At 35.9% G+C, this 18,373-nt stretch overlaps 1 protein-coding gene across 3 annotated transcripts in view; it reads left to right on the top strand.

Annotated features, from left to right (window-relative positions):
• Window positions 1-18,373, top strand: part of CNTN5 (contactin 5) — a gene marked incomplete at both ends in the record, with an annotated part of 797,505 nt that overhangs the window by 738,276 nt on the left and 40,856 nt on the right. For all 3 annotated transcript variants that reach the window (XM_082845318.1, XM_082845317.1, XM_082845316.1), the window contains 2 exons: window positions 6,648-6,718; window positions 8,800-9,034. In XM_082845318.1, coding sequence (XP_082701444.1) covers window positions 6,648-6,718; window positions 8,800-9,034 — 306 coding nt within the window. The remainder of the gene's footprint in view (window positions 1-6,647; window positions 6,719-8,799; window positions 9,035-18,373) is intronic.

Here is an 18,373-nt window from a genome sequence, read left to right as displayed (position 1 = left end):
GCTCTAGTAGCATAGTGCAGGGCTGAGCCATCTTACATAATTCTGAAGCTCAACAGCATCCAGGCAGGATGTGAGAGGTAAGCATCTGTAATCTCCTCATCAGCTGTTTTGCTTCTCTTGTCACTTAGCTTGAGGGGGAAATGATACTCCCACTTTGCTCCTAGAGAGAGCTGGGGATGGAGGGATATGCCACAGCACATCCATCTGCTAAGCTGACAGCCTTCTTCCAAAACACTGCTTGAGCTAAAATTTTATATGTATGGCTGGAGGGGGGTAATGGGAAAGGGTCATGAAATTGGTTTTCTCTATTTCCTAGTAGTTCTGTGGTTTTGTCTAGCCAACGTCATTTTAGCATCTGAGGTTACATATGTCTCATCCCAAGTCCAGAAAAGACTCATTAAACTTCCTACTACAGTTTCTTTCCCTGTACATTACCTTCCTACTTCTGAAAGGATCTTGCTTTGTTCATATTTGTATATTCACAGTTCTTGTCCATGAGAATTACTTAGGAAACTTCACTAAGTTCAAAAGTTATGGAAAGAACACAATAAAATACTATTATAAGATGGGACTGAATTAGTTTTCCCAGGGGCATGTGGGTTGGCCTTGTAAATGGCATTTAATGGAGCTTTGAAGGCCAGACCAAATGAGACTCAGGCAGAATTATTTATAGGGGGCAATTAAAAAATCTACATACTATTGTCAGGCACTGGTGTGTACAGAGAAAAAGCATAAAGCTGTGAGGTTTTTAAAGGTCTTTCTAGTCTACGCTTCTAAAAAATATATATGATATAAAAAATGTAAAGCAGTCAACTGAAATAATTGGGAAACTCTAAAAGAAAATACTATTAAATGAACATTATAACTTTCTTCAACTCAATGAGTAATTTAATTATATTAAATAAAAGAAATTGTTCTTAGTAACATTAAGAGCAGACAAAAATCATAGCAAGAAACAGACCTCTAAGACCAAATCTCAATAATTAGGAAAAAAGAAGATAATAGTATGGCTCATACAGCAGACAGTATTTTAAATCATGCAACCACTTTGGTCAGGAAAGGCTTTTCTGCAAAATATATTCAAGAAATATATCTTCAGTTTCAGAGACACTTTGCAAACAGAGATGGTAACTTTAACAAATGCCCTTCTAAATGAAACATGGTTAATTGTTAGGCATGCCCCTTTCTGATTAATAGCAAGATGAGGGAAGAGCAGTAGAAGACTTGAGCATGAAAGACAAAAGGGTAATGAGAGGTTATCAACCCAGGAGTAAATGTGAGACACTCAAGTTAGACTTTTCCCATCTTCCTAGTCCCTATAATGCCATATACCAGTCATAAATCATGAACCATGTTTCAAGCCCTATACTAAGACCTTGCCTTCCATTATAGCATTTAATTCTCACATCAACCCTCTAAAGCAAGCAGGCTTATCCCCATCTTACAGATGAGAAACAGAATAAGAGAGTTAAAAACTTGTACAAGGTTATCTAATAAGTAAATGGCAGAGTTGGAATTCTAATCTTAAACCAAAGGTGATGACTCCCAAGTTATCTTCCTCCCACCCCTCCCTTCTTCCTCTTGCCTTTTTCTTTCTCTTCATTTTACCACACGTTCCAACAAATTTTGCTCAAAGATTATTATGCCTATCCTCTGCTTCTACTTCCTTGTGGAATAAAGTTCAGAGAAAATGAGTGAATGGAAACACCTTTTATTGTCTATACGTACCTCCTGTGGTCCTGACTATTGCTATTTATGAGAAGGTTCATATATCAGAGAAATCTTACATTCTCTGAAATATCCTAGCAAAGAAAGTTGTAAATCAAAAATGATATATTGCCTAGGTTTTCAAATTAAAACAAGCTGAGCCAAAACTGAAAGCACAATTCCCATGGTACTGTCGAAACTGTATTATCCAGATTTCCAAAAGAACAGTCTATTTCAAGATCACATGTTTATAGATTCCTACTGAACTTAGTGTTTATCATGGAAGACAACTACATTTTCTTTTTGAAGTAGATAATAACATTAGGTAATAGTTATAAATTACAGTTCCAGGCACTGTGATACATAATTATGAAAACCTTAAAAAGTAGGTACTATTATTATCTCCATGAGACAACTAAAGGACAAAGTGGTTAAGGAATATTTTCAACCCATCAGTTAGAATGGTAGAACTGAGATTCAAGCCCAGATCTTTCTCAGTCCCAGAAGAATACTTTTACCACTTACACATACCACCTTAGCTACCCTATTGATAGGAATAACAGCATTATCTGAACTCTTTAGGAAACACCACTGGTATTATTTTTTTTTATTTTGGAAGCTCTTTAACTCTTTTTATAAAGTGAGCTTAGATGATAATCAGTTAACTGAAATATTTGTATGTTACATACTTCAATTCAGGTAGGAATTTTTTTTTAAATTTCTCTCCTGACTCCCACCTTCACTATATTATCAACCTCCATTCCCTCCTTCCATTCTTTTGCACTTTTCTGCCCAAACCAGGTGCTGGATTTGCTCCTAAATTATGTGACCGCTCTCAGGTCTCTAGTAAAGCTGTATTATTTAATGAGCTATGTAAACATCTACTGTAATAGATTTGGAAATTTTTCAGGGAAAAAAAAGAGAGATTGGTAAACAATTTCATCCTGTATTCTTTTGTTTAGTTGAATGCTAATTAAAGTATGTTTTTAGTGTGATTGACTTTGTTCAGACTATTACACTTAGGAAGAGTTCTTTGAGACTCAAGCTTAAATTCATGCACACTTAAACTAAGGTAGTACACTATATTTTAGTCACTCTGAGCATTTACAACCAAATGTATAAGATAAAAAGGGACAAGAGTCTACATTTCAACATGCCAGTTAAGGCACTAAAACAGCAAGACATTTACAGATTGTTGGAAAAGTATTAATCACGTTATTCCTTCATGGAAGACTAATGTTCAAAAGAAATTCTGAAGAATAAGAGTTTAACTCATTAACCATGCATGTAAACTTGATTCTCTAAGCTAATAAGCTCATGGCATTGATCAGTAGCCAACGGAGGGAGAAAAGCATCTAGCTGCTTAATTCTAAATCAGATTTTCAATAATTATATTGAAAATAAATTTGGGTTTAGGTAAATATGTATTTCTCTGAACTCAATGAAAGCATTTATTACATGTTTGATTATATTAATTTTATGCTTCTAACAAGAATTCTAGAACTTTTACAATAGAAGTACTCTGAACAATTAAGTGAAACCTCTACATATCATGAATATGTTGTTTTAAAAATAAAAGGATATAATTAAAATCAGTGTTGACTGCAGAGATAATAACTGTGAACCACCAACTTGAAAAGGAAACCAATGAGCATGGGTTCCACTGGTCATCTGCATGTAATTAGGAAATTTAAGCCAATTAGAATTAGAGTACCCAATTCAAACATTGTGATCCTGACAGCAAAGCACAATGCCTGAGTTGCATCTATTAAAGACTTAGGTTTTCTTTTTTGTTTGTTTGTTTGTTTTTCCAGTTTTATTGAGATATAATTGACATATAATACTGTATTAGTTTAAGGTGAACGACATAATGAATATACTGCAAAATGATAACCACAAGTTTAGTTAACATCCATCACCTCACACAAGGACATTTTCTTCCTTGTGATGAGAACTTTTAACATCTTCTCTCTTAGCAACGTTCAAATATACGATAACAGTATTGTTATCTATAGTCACCATGTTGTATATTATATCCCTAGAACTTATTTATCTTATATCTGGAAGTTCATACCTTTTGACCACATTTCCCCATTTCTCCCACCCTTCATTCCCACCTCTGGCAATCATTAGTCTGTTCTCTGTTCCTACCAGTTCCATATTTTTAGATTCCACATATAAGTCAGATCATAAAGTATTTGTCTTTCCCTGTCCAGCTTATTTCACTTAGTATAAGGATGTTGATGTCCATCCATGTTGTCTCAAATTGCAGGGTTCCCTTCTTTGTATGGCTGAATAGTATTCCATTGTATAATACACCACATTTTCTTTATTCACTGATCCATGGACATTTAGGTTATTTCCACGTCTTTAAAGCCTTAAGTTTTCTGTTAGTATTTCCCATTATATCTACTAAGCCTTTCTTAAAAAAGAAAAGTTGGTGCTTATACACATATACTATTAAAACTCAGTGAACTATAGTGCCTCTTTTGTGTCACTTATTATACATTAAAATTGGATGATCTTTATTTACATTATTTTATTTTCTTTATTTACATTTATTTATTTTATCTTCTTAAAAGGAACTAGTAGCAGTAGGAAGACTTCAAAGACTAATTTCAAATGATAAAATAAATTTTACAGAATCTAGGTCATTTATGGATAATTTGATATGGAAGTAACTCACACAGAAACAAATTAAATTTTGCTTTCTTGATTCCTCAAAGTGGAAATTTTCACCACATTTTTCATTAGTTTCTTTTCAATTTTTTTACTCACAAAGTTAAAACTTTTGAAAACTCTAAATATTCTTTTTAAAAAATAAAAACATTATCAGACTATGGAACAATACTACCAAAGCTCCAGAAGAAAGATTTGACCTCAAATCATCACTTGAATTTCATTCTACTCATACTTCTTTAATGAGCTTCAAGAGAGAGATGTTCACAAGATAGCCTATAGCCTACTCTCCAACCCTAAGCTAGAGGTTCCAAGCATCCTCTTTTTAGATGATATTTGAGGGCTGAATAAAATAGAAAAGGATGCTCAGTGCCTAGTCTTTCCACAAAATCCATGATCATAGGGAGGGTATCTTCAAAGAAAAATATTCAAATTCCTACATTTAGGGTATAAACTAGCAATTCCAATGTAACAGATGAAGTAGGTGGTTGTGGTAGATATTACTTGTAATATTATTTACCTGTTAATTATTGTCAGTGATGAATGTGAAGCATATGTGTGTGCATAACTTTTTATATTTTACAAACAAATGGTACTAAGAGAAACCATAGTGGCACCATATCAACAAATTAACTTGCTTCTACTATTTATCTGACCATGCACTCATGGTCACAATATTCAGAACTCTGAGATTAGCCACTGAGGGTATATTTGGAAATGTGTAGCCCTACGCTTTTACACATACAGTTAAACCAGTTTTCCTCCTGTGTGCTTTACTCATACCATACACCAGAAAATGAATTTAAAACTACTACTCTATAACAGTGGTTTTGAGACATGGTGTCAAGGCAGACTGATGTGTCATAGATTGTTACATGCAGTGATAACTTATGACTACTAGTAAAAAACTCAAGTTAAATCATCTGCCTGCTCTTCATATAAATTAAGACATATTCACTGTTATTGCTCTAATACCATCATTCTTCTTAGTTGAATTCCTTTTGATTTCCTGATTGAGAGACAAAGGGGTATCCAATTCCATGTAATTCTGAGGGAATTCATGAGAGTGAACTCCACATATGAATAATCTTTAATGTGTATGTAACCGTGAAAAAAGAAAGATTGGTAATGGCTTCTGTATATATCCTTCTACGTGTGCATGAGAAAGACAAGAACTCATGTTCACGGAGAAAAGTGTCAAGGAAATGAAATTTGGACCTGGTGAATAAATATCATCTAGTTCAATGGAGGCAATGATAGTGTTCTCTCCCACCTCTGTGGTCCAAGAAGAATTGTTTTTTTCCTTTCTAGTAGCATATAAATTCTGCATCAGTTTTTCCAGTATATAAAATGCTGTGTTAATATCTACCAGTAATTAACAGCCTTCCACTCCAAGTAGGTAATAAATGGGAGTGAATTTATTGTTTATGAGTATATCAATATTTTTTTAAAAACTATATGCTGGGACATAAAGGCAATGCTGAAGTGTAAAATTGCTAATGAAGGCTCATAGCCTAGAAAAAGATTTCTTTTAATAGTTTTCTTCATTTAACAGTTCTTCGTTTGAATATATTCCCTTTCAACTACATGTTTTGTGGTTTGGTGCCGTGAAGGGGAAATTTATTCCTTTGACACATTTATTCTTTTAATAGTTTTGCATTTGAAAAAACTTCACCAGGTATCTATATATTTTGCAGTTTGCAGAGAGGTTCATTCTTGACAGTTTTTTAAAATGTTTATTCATTTAAATAGGTTCTCACTCCATGGAACTGTTGCTAAGATTTCTCTAAACTGGAGCCACCTGGGAGTTCTAGTAAAGCAGTAAGGCTAACGTCAACCTGTGGACTTTCCAGGGGCTCTGCAAGCCCTGAAATCACAGAAGATTCACATCCTCAGGAAGAAGAAAACATGTAGGATGAAATTTAACTAACCATTAGCAGATGTCCTTGACTATAGTGTTAATTATGATTTGGACCTTAGTAACCACAGAGCATTTATACAATTGAACTAGTTTGGGGATGCAGTATGTGGCCATGAAAAATATATATCAAACTCCCCCACATATATTTGAAAGCAAGGTATTTGTCACAAACATTTTGTTTAATATTGAATAAGATCACTTTGACTTCCAAACACATTTTGATTTGTTTATTTGGGGATGTTACCCAACCAGAGTAGGGTTATGATGCATTCTCGGTGTAGGGACACTTAAATTGTACATCTATGTATTGTCCTCACTCTTGGCCCATTTTTAACGACAGTTCCAAAGACAACACCCACCAATGTAAGAGGAAGAAGTGGAAGAAGGCACGAGTTAGTCATCGCCTGGGAGGTAAGAAAGCCTACTCAGATGTCAGAACTTGTTGATTCCTTAAAAAAGAAAGTTACACATAGAGTATCAGTATTTGGTATAGAGTAACTGAGTAACTTCTGTTTAAAGGAGGCTAAGAAACACTTTGAGCATGCGTTACTCACATGAATATTTCCAAAATGAACTTTTCTCATTTTCATACCAAGACTAAAGTGTGCCGTCCTGTCATATAGGCTGTCTCAGAATACAGTTTGAATGATTAAAACACATTCTCTCACAAATTACTTCAGATGTTTATTTGGCTTAGTTTGATATTTATTTACTTCACAGTTGAATAGCACTCTTGACATATATGTAGGCTAAAACCATTGAGGTTTTCCTGGAGTAGTGACTGGGTTATCTCATTTATCTCATACAACCATCCTATTAGTGGGGATAATTTTCCTTGTTTTACAAAATTATGAAACTGATGCACAGTTTGAGTACTTTCCTGAGAAGCAGTAGAATTGGGGCTTTGAATCCAAAACCCTTATTCTTTTGTGTCCCTCACTGTATGACCTCCAAAATTCCTTCTGTCAAAGGAAAGGAACAGGGGAGAAAGAGTGTGAGAGGTACATTTATTTTCCATAAAGCCACTTTCCTTCTTTAATGTTAACTTTATTATCAAATATAGCTAGGTGGCTAACAGAACAATGCATTAGAATATGGAGATGGAAATAACTATTGGAGAAAACAACCAATCCCTGACCATCTCTAAGAACAATGATAGAATGTACAGAAACATATAGAAAAACTCCTTTCCCTAGTAAGAAATCTTCCATGAGCACATCCTCTGACCTGTTCTTCTGTTCATATGCCTCTTCTTCAATAAAACTTTATGCCTTGTTTTTGATTTCTGCAGAGGTATTAACTTCCCAATACCTGACCTTCACTGAGATCAAACCTCTCTAAACGGAATTGCCTTCCCTGTCAGTTTTATGTCTTAGTCAGCTGGGGCTGCTATAACAAAAGTACTGTAGACTGGGTGGCTAATAAACAACAGAAATTTAATTCTCACAGTTCTGGACGCTGGAAGTCTAGTTCTGGAAGGCATTGGTGGATTCAGATCTGGCAAGGGCCTGCTTCCTGGTTCATAAAACACAATTTCTCACTATGTCCTCACGTGACAGAGGGGCAAGACAGATCTCTAGATTCTGTATTACAAGGTCAATAATCTGATTCATGAGTACTCCACCCTCATAGCCAAGTCACCTACCAAAAGCCCATCTCCTAGTATCATCACATTGTGTTAGGAATTCATCACATGAATTGTGGGGGAGGAAGGGGTATAAACATTTAGTCTATAGTACTTTGATATAATAGGCTTTGTCTCTTTCCTCCACTCAATACATAGTTTTCTCTCAAATCAAAATTCAAAATAAGAAAATATAGCAAAGGTTTATTGTGTGTCTATTTGTCAAACATTGTGCTAGGCAATGTCTGGTAACTGCTCCACTGACTAACTAGTTAATGACAATTACTGTTTTCTTTGGTGTGCAATTGATGCTCATTTAACAAATTTAAATGTAAGCCATGGAGTACAAGTCTCTTGAAAAAATTCTATATTCTAATTTTTTCATATGTTAGTAAAGCACAACAGTAATTGAGAAAAAACTAGAAGAAAGGTCTTACATTAATTTCACCGAGATTTTCTGTGCAAAGCCCTCTGCAGAGCATTACCAGTGACAAGATTTTCCCGACCACCAGACCATATGACAGTTTTCCCCAGCATATTACATTCTAGTGTGGAATCCAAGGACCTTTGTTTCATATACATGACTAGTTCGAGCAAATTTGTTTCACTTCAAGAGATTTCAATACTCCTGATGCTTTTCTTAAATACCAACTGATACCATTTAATTTTTTAATCTTATACCTTTAAGGCCTTTTAAATTTCCAGTGACTGTCAAGCTATTTTTCTATGTTGGCTTCCAATGTAATATAAAGATTGGAGAGTCTCTATTGCTCTAGTTATCCATAATCTTTAAAAATTTAAAGATTGGAAAGAGTGGGGGTTTTGATGAATTATTTTCCTGATATTTAATTGCATTTTTCTTCTTTAGCCAGTATCGGAAGAGTTTCAGAATGGGGAAGGCTTTGGCTATATTGTGGCTTTCCGACCCAATGGAACACGTGGCTGGAAGGAAAAAATGGTGACATCTTCTGAAGCTTCAAAATTCATTTATCGAGATGAAAGTGTCCCTCCTCTTACTCCCTTTGAAGTGAAGGTTGGCGTTTATAACAATAAAGGAGATGGACCTTTCAGTCAAATTGTGGTCATATGTTCAGCTGAAGGAGGTCAGTTTTTTCATGCTTATTATTTTCATTTAACATTTTAATATTTTATTTTGGTACATGATTGTGACACTATTGTAATATATTAGATAATACAGGTACACCAAAAGCAAAAATAAAACTTACCCATAGTCCTACTACACTTTTTAGATATATTTTTCCAAAATTTTTTCCAAATAATTTTTATTGAAAAAAATTGATCATTCCATATACTTTGCTTTATGTTCTTCACTCCCTGATGATGTATGGCAAATATCTTTCCATGACAATACAATATTAATAACGCCTGTAGAATATTCTCTGGATGGATGGACATTTAACCATTCTTCTCTGTTTCACAATTTAGATCATTTTCTATTTTAACCATATTCTAATTTAAATTTAGAAATTTAGATAACTTCTATTTTAATTGAAAATTTTAACTTATGTGAAATAAATTTAAATAAAGACTCCAATAACTATTTATTACTAACCTCATACACAAAACAGCTGACTGATAAGTATCAGACAGGATTTTTTGTTTGAAGCTTTTCACACATGGTATTATTAAATCCTCACAACAATCTTGTCTAATAGGCTTTATTATCCCCATTGTAGAGAAAGAGAAATTGAAGTCCAGAAAAGTTAAGGAACTTGTTAAAAAAAGTTAAATAGTTTCTAATTGAGAATTAAACCCAGTACTTTCAATCATTAAATCCTTGATTTGTCTATAGCAAGCTGTCTTCATATGTATAACCTCATTTAATTCTCAGTATAAACATACTAGGTAGGCAGGACCTAGGCAGGAAACCCATTTTACAGATCAGTAAACTGTAAATCTGAGACTTATTCATGGTTACAGTCAACAGGTGGTAGTGCTAGAGGACAAACTCAGTTTCCTACATCAAAATCCTTGGTTCTTTCAAATTTTAATACAAAAATGTATTTTCTGAGTGAGAGAAAGCTTGATAGAGCTAACTCCCTAAAGTTAGCTTTTCTGCACAGTCCTTCTTCAATTCAAGTGCACAATTTCAATTGGCTCTGCAAGTAAGTAAAATGCCTTATAGTCCCTAAACCTGATAGAAGACTGAGCTAATGTTACACCAAAGGCAGCACACATTTGACCTTCCAAATAATTATTGTTTTCTCATAAACTGACCCTTTTACTTCCTTTGTGCCCACATGTGTGACTTGACTAGCTTAAGAGAATTACCAATCTTTTTGGTATGGGGAATTCATGGTGGGGGAAATAAGTAAGGTTGTTTGAATACTGAAGCACAAAGGTAGTGTCTAATTTATGTAAGATGTAGTTTTTCAGCACTAGCTGCCTTGTATTTTATGACATAGAGCCAAATTTTGAAGCAGAAGTAGAAAATTTTTCCTAGTATAAGAATGAACAGGAAAGTGAAGAATCAAGTAATAATAAGGAACCATAGGTATTCTGATGAGATATTCATGCACTTAGCATCTCAAGTTTCTGATGTTTTTTCAGATAGTATAGCCAGTCTCCACATTACTTATATTAACTCTTACAATCAAATATGAGGTAGGAATCTCAAGCTGCAATCTATTTTGCAGGAAACTGAGACTCAGAGAGGCTAAGTAACATGCTCAAATCAACCCAGTAAATAACAAAAGTTATAAGTAACTGTAGTAAGTGACAGGTCTGGAATTTGAACACAGGTCTGTATGACTCCAAAGCTAATGCTTTTAATCACTACCCTATACCTTCTCATCAGGAGTGTCTTTAACAATAATTTCATTATTGTATTATGTTAGTGTATATATAATAATAATATTTTACATCATTTGTTACTCTGATATCTGTTTTGAACTACGTCTTATTCAGGAAGTGCATATTCTTGTGGTTTTAATTTATTTAACCTAACTATAAAGTGCATGGTCCCAAATGTCACACGAGATGAATTGGACAGGTGTGTACGTGCTTCGTATGGTAACACCAGTGTTGCCTTTAAGAAATCCAGATTTGTACGTTCCTTGTCAACCTTTGCTTTAAAATTAAATTATAGCAGCCACCATGGGTTATTTATACTGTGTTTTCTTAAATTTGAAATGGCTTGCTTTTAGAGATTTCTCTTTCCAGCTAGATAGGAAATATGCATATTTTCTTTCAAAGACACCGAGTTTGTTGCTGTAACATATTTCACAGTAACACTTCATTTACTTTGGTGGACTGAAATATGAAAGATACCAGGCAAATTAAATCCAAATAGAGGGAGGAGCTTCAAGATGGAGGAGAAGTGAGACGTGGAGATCGCCTTCCTCCCCACAAATGCATCAGAAATACATCTACATGTGGAACAACTCCTACAGAACACCTACTGAATACTGGCAGAAGACCTCAGACCTCCCAAAGGCAAGAAACTCCCAAGTAATTTGGGTAGGGCAAAAGAAAAAAACAAAGACAAAAGAATAGGGATTGGACCTTCACCTCTGGGAGGGAGCTGTGAAAGAGGAAAAGTTTCCACACAACAGGAAGCCTCTTCACTGGCAGAGATGGTGGGGGTGGTGGGGGGAATCTGCAGAGCCACACAGGAGAGCACAGCAATAGCGATGCAGAGGGCAAAGCAGATAGATTCCCACATAGAGGATCAGTGTCGACTGGCACTCACCAGCCCAAGAGACTTCTCTGCTCACCAGCTGGCTGGGTCAGGTGAGGGCAGGGTGCTGAGGCTTGGGCTTCAGAGGTCAGATCCCAGGGAGAGGACTGGGGTTGGCTGCATGAACACAGCCTGAATGGGACTAATGTGCCACAGCTAGCCAGGAAGGAGTCCAGAAAAAAGTCTGGACCTGCCTAAGAGGCAACAAGACCATTGTTTCGGGGTGCACAAGCAGAGGGGATTCAGAGCACCACCTGCCTAAACGAGCTCCAGAAACAGGCACAAGACGCGGCTATCAGCACGGACGCCAGAGACGGGCATGAAACACTAAGGCTGCTGCTGCAGCCACCAAGAAGCCTGTGTGCAAGCACAGGTCACTATACACACCTCTCCTCCTGGGAGCCAGTGCAGCCTGCTACTGCCAGGGTCCCATGATCCAGGGACAACTTCCCCTGGAGAACACACAGCGGACCTCACGCTGTTGCAACGTCACGCCACCCTCTGCCGCCACAGCCTCTCCCCGCATTCCATACCCCTCCCTCCCCCAGCCTGAGTGAGCCAGAGCCCCCTAATCATCTGCAACTTTAACCCTGTCCTGTCTGAGCGAAGAAGAGATGCCCTCAGGTGACCCACATGCAGAGGCGGGACCAAATCCAAAGCTGAACCCCAGGAGCTGTGCGAACAAAGAAGAGAAAGGGAAATCTCTCCCAGAAGCCTCAGGAGCAGCGGATTAAATCTCCACAATCAACTTGATGTACCCTGCATCTCTGGAATACCTGAATAAACAATTATCTCAAAATTGAAGCGGTGGACTTTGGGAACAACTATATATATATATATTATTTTTTTTCCTTTTTCTCTTTTTGTGAGTGTGTATGTGTATGTTTCTTGGTGTGATTTTGTCTGTATAGCTTTGCTTTTACCATCTGTCCTAGAGTTCTGTTTCTTCATTTTCTTTTGTTTTGTTTTGTTTTCCATTTAGTATAGTTTTTAGCACTTGTTATCATTGGTGGATTTGTTTTCTTGAATTGGTGGGTCTCTTCTTTCTTCCTTTCTTTTTTTAAATTACTTTTTAATTTCTTTTTATTTTTAATATTTTTTTTTATTTTAATAACTTTTATTCTATTATTTTTTCATTCTTTGTTTTTTTTTCTGAGCCATGTGGCTGACAAGGTCTTGGTGCTCTGGCCAGGTATCAGGTCTGTGCCTCTGAAGTGGGAAAGATGAGTGAAAAACATTGGTCCACCAGTGAGCTCCAGGCTCCATGTAATATCAAACACCCAAAGATCTCCCAGAGATCTCTATCTCAACACTAAGACCCAGCTCTACTCACCAACTAGCAAGCTATAGTCCTGGACACCCTATGCCAAACAACAAGCAAGACAGGAACACAACCCCACCCATTACCAGAGAGGCAGCCTAAAATCATAATAAGGTCACAGACAACCCAAAACACACCAGCAGATGCAGTCCTGCCCACCAGAAAGACAAGATCCAGCCTCATCCTCCAGAACACAGGCACTAGGCCCCTCCCCCATGGAAGCCTACACAACCCACTGAACCAACCTTAGCCACTGAGGACAGACATCAAAAACAACGGAAACTATGAACCAGCAGCCTGCAAAAAGAAGACCACAAACACAGTAAGTTAAGCAAAATGAGAAGACAGAGAAACACACAGCAAATGAAGGAGCAAGGTAAAAACCCAACAGACGAACCAAATGAAGAGGACATAGACAGTCTACCTGAAAAAGAATTCAGACTAATGATAGTAAAGATGATCCAAATTCTTGGAAATAAGAAGGAGAAAATACAAGAAATGATTAACAAGGAGCAAGAAGAACTAAAGAACAAACAAACAATGATGAGCAACACAATAAATGAAATTAAAAATTTTCTAGAAGGAATCAATAGCAGAATAACTGAGGCAGCTGAACTGATAAGTGACCTGGAAGATAAAATAGTGGAAATCACTACTGCAGAGCAAAATAAACAAAAAAGAATGAAAATAATTGAGGACAGTCTCAGAGACTTCTGGAACAGGATTAAACACAACAACATTCGAATTATAGGGGTCCCAGAAGAAGAAGAGAAAAAGAAAGGGACTGAGAAAATATTTAAAGAGATTATAGTTGAAAATTTCCCTAATATGGGAAAGGAAAGATTCAATCAAGTCCAGAAAGCGCAGAGAGTCCCATAGAGGATAAATCCAAGGAGAAACATGCCAAGACACATACTAATCAAACTATCAAAAATTAAATACAAAAAAAAATTTAAGCAACAAGGAAAAAAAAATAACATACAAGGGAATCCACATAAGGTTAAAAGCTGATCTTTCAGCAGAAACTCTGCAAACCAGAAAGGAGTGGCAGGACATATTTAAAGTAATGAAAGGGAAAAACCTACAACCCAGATTACTCTACCTACCTCATTCAGATTCAATGGAGAAATTAAAAACTTTACAGACAAGAAAAAGCTAGGAGAATTCAGCATCACCAAAGCAGCTTAACAACAAATGCTAAAGGAACTTCTCGAGGCAGGAAACAAAAGAGAAGGAAAACATCTACGATAACAAACCCAAATCAATTAAGAAAATGGTAATAGGAACATACATATCGATAACTACCTTAAAAGTAAATGGATTGAATACTGCAACCAAAAGACATACACTGTCTGAATGGTTACAGAAACAAGACCCATATTATATTCTGTCTACTAGAGACACACTTCAGACCAAGGACACATACAGACTAAAAGTGAGGGGATGAAAAAAGATATTCCATGCAAATGGAAATCAAAAGAAAGCTGGAGGAGCAATTCTCATATCAGACAAAATAGATTTTAAAATAAAGGCTATTAAAAGAGACAAAGAAGGACACTACATAATGATCAAGGGATCAATCCAAGGAGATATAACAATTGTAAATATTTATTCACCCAACATAAGAGCACCTCAAAACATCAGGCAAATGCCATAAAAGGGGAAATCAACAGTAACACAATCATAGTAGGGGACTATAACACCCCACATTCACCAATGGACAGATCATCCAAAATGAAAATAAATAAGGAAACACAAGCTTTAAATTATACATTAAACAAGATGGAATTAATTTATATTTATAGGACATTCCATCCAAAAAAACAGAATACACTTTCTTCTCAAGTGCTCATGGCACAGTCTCCAGGTCAGATCATATCCTGGGTCACAAATCAAGCCTCAGTAAATATAAGAAAATTGAAATTGTACCAAGTATCTTTTCTGACCACAATGCTATGAAACTAGATGTCAATTACAGGAAAAAATCTGTAAAAAATACAAACACACAGAGGTTAATCAATACACAAACAAATAATCAAGAGATCACTGAAGAAATCAAAGAGGAAATCAAAAAATACCTAGAAACATAGGAAAATGAAAACACAATAACCCAAAACCTATGGGAGGTGGCAAAAGTAGTTCTAAGATGGAACTTTAGAGCAGTAGAATCCTACCCCAAGAAACAAGAAATATCTCAAATAAACAACCTAATCTTATACCTAAAGCAATTAGAGAAAGAAGAACAAAAAACCCCCAAAGTTAGCAAAAGGAAAGAAATCATAAAGATCAGATCAGAAATAAATGAAAAAGAAATAAAGGAAACAATAGCAAAGATCAATAAAAGTAAAAGCTGGTTCTTTGAGAAGATAAACAAAATTGATAAACCATTAGTCAGACTCATCAAGAAAAAAAGGGAGAAGACAAATCAATAGAATTAGAAATGAAAAAGGAGAAGTAACAACTGACACTACAGAAATACAAAGGATCATGAGAGATTACTACAAGCAACGCTATGCCAATAAAATGGACAACCTGGAAGAAATAGACAAATTCTTAGAAAAGCACAACCTTCCAAGACTGAACCAGGAAGAAACAGAAAATATAAACAGACCAATCAAAAGCATGGAAATTGAGACTGTGTTTAAAAATCTTCCAAAAACCAAAAACCCAGAACCAGATGGCTTCACAGGCGAATTCTATTAAACACTTAAAGGAGAACTAACACCTATCCTTCTCAAACTCTTCTACGATATAGCAGACAGAAGAACACTCCCGAACTCATTCTACGATGCCACCATCACTCTGATACCAAAACCAGACAAAGATGTCACAAAAAAGAAAACTACAGACCAATATCACTGATGAATATGGAGGCAAAAAACCTCAACAAAATACTAGCAAACAGAGTCCAAAATCACATTAAATATCACACACCATGATCAAGTGGGGTTTGTCCCAGGAATGCAAGGATTCTTCAATATAAACAAATCAACCAATGTGATACACCATATTAACAAATTGAAGGATAAAATCCCTATGATCATCTCAATAGATACAGAAAAACTTTTGACAAAATTCAACACCCACTTATGATAAAACTCTCCAGAAAATAGGCATAGAGGGAACTTACCTCAACATAATAAAGGCCATATATCACAAACTCACAGCCAGCATCGTTCTCAATGGTGTAAAACTGAAAACATTTCAACTAAGATCAGGAACAAGACAAGGTTGTCCACTCTCACTACTATTATTCAACATAGTTTAGGATATTTTAGCCACAGCAATCTGAGAAGAAAAAGAAATCAAAGGAATACAAATCGGAAAAGAAGAAGTACAGCTGTCACTGTTTGCAGATGACATGAAACTATACATAGAGAATCCTAAAGATGCTACCAGAAAACTTCTAGAGCTAATCAATGAATTTGGTAAGGTAGCAGGATACAGAATTAGTGCACAGAAATCTCTTGCATTCCTAAACAAATGACAAAAAATCTGAAAGAGACATTAAGGAAACACTCCCATTTACCATTGCAACAAAAAGAATAAAATACCTAGGAAAAAAACCTATCTAGGGAGACAAAAGACCGGTATGCAGAAAACTATAAGACACTGATGAAAGAAATTAAAGATGATACAATCAGATGAAGAAATATACCATGTTCTTGGATTGGAAGACTCAACATTATAAAAATGACTATACTACCTAAAGCAATCTACAAATTCAATGCAATCACTATCAAACTACCAATGGCATTTTTCACAGAACTAGAACAAAAATTTCACTATTTATATAGAAACTAAAAAGACCCTGAATAGCCAAAGCAATCTTGAGAAAGAAATACAAAGCTGGAGGAATTAGACTCCCTGACTTCAGACTATACTACAAAGCTACAGAAATCAAGACAGTATGGTACTCGCACAAAAACAGAAATGTAGATCAATGGAACAGGATAGAAAGCCCAGAGGTAAACCCATGCATATATGGTTACCTTATTTCTGATAAAGGAGGCAGGAATATATAGTGGAGAAAAGACAGCCTCTTCAATAAGTAGTGCTGGGAAAACTGGACAGCTACATGTAAAAGAAAGAAATTAGAACACTCCCTAACACCATACACAAAAATAAACTCAAAATGGATTAAAGACCTAAAGGTAAGGCCAGACACTATAAAATTCTTAGAGGAAAACATAGACAGAACACTCTATGGCATATATCCCAGCAATATCATTTTTGACCAACCTCCTAGAGAAATGGAACTAAAAACATAAATAAATAAATAGGACCTAATGACTCTTAAAAGCTTTTACACAGCAAAGGAAACCATAAACAAGATGAAAAGACAACCCTGAGAATGGGAGAAAATATTTGCAAATGAAGCAACTGACAAAGGATTAATCTCCAAAATATACAAGCAGCTCATGCAGCTCAATATCAAAAAAAACAAACAACCCAATCCAAAAATGGGCAGAAGACCTAAATAGACATTTCTCCAAAGAAGATACACAGATAGCCAACAAACATATGAAAGAATGCTCAACATCATTAATCATTAGAGAAATACAAATCAAAACTTCAATGAGGTATCCCCTCATACCAGTTCAGAATGGTTATCATTAAAAAATTGACAAAGTATAAATGCTGGAGAGGGTGTGGAGAAAAGGGAACCATCTTGCACTCTTGGTGGGAATGTAAATTGATACAGCCACTATGGAGAACAGTATGGAGGTTCCTTAAAAAACTACAAATAGAACTACCATATGACCCAGCACTCCCACTACTGCCCATATACCCTGAGAAAACCATAATTCAAAAAGAGTTATGTACCCCAATATCATTGAAGCACTATTTACAATAGCCAGGACATGGAAGCAATCTAAGTGTCCATCAACAGACAAATGGATAAAGAAGATGTGGCACATATAAGCAATGGAATATTACTCGGCCATGAAAAGAAAGGAAATTGTGTTATTTATAGTGAGGTTAATGAACCTAGAGTCTGTCATACAGAGTGAAGCAAGTCAGAAAGAGAAAACAAGTACTGTATGCTAACACATATATATGGAATCTAAATAAAAAAGTCGTTCTGAAGAACATAGGGCCAGGACAGGAATACATATGTAGACATAGAGAATGGACTTGAGAACACTGGGAGGGGGAAGGGTAAGCTGGGACGAAGTGATTGAGTGGCATGGACAAATGTACACTACCAAATGTAAAATAGATAGCTAGTGGGAAGCAGCCACCCAGCACAGGGAGATCAGCTTGGTGCTTTGTGACCACCTAGAGGGGTGGAATAGGGAAGGTGCAAGGGAGATGCAAGAGGGAGGAGTTATGGGGATATATGTATATGGATAGCTGATTCACTTTGTTATAAAGCAGCAACTAACACACCATTGTAAGGCAATTATACTCCAATAA

The sequence above is a fragment of the Leucopleurus acutus genome, assembly GCF_964270905.1.
Source record: "Leucopleurus acutus genome assembly, chromosome: 8".
Taxonomy (NCBI): Eukaryota; Metazoa; Chordata; class Mammalia; order Artiodactyla; family Delphinidae; genus Leucopleurus; species Leucopleurus acutus.
The sequence above is the reverse complement of the archived record's forward strand: the minus strand, read 5'-3'. Positions and strand labels throughout refer to the sequence as shown.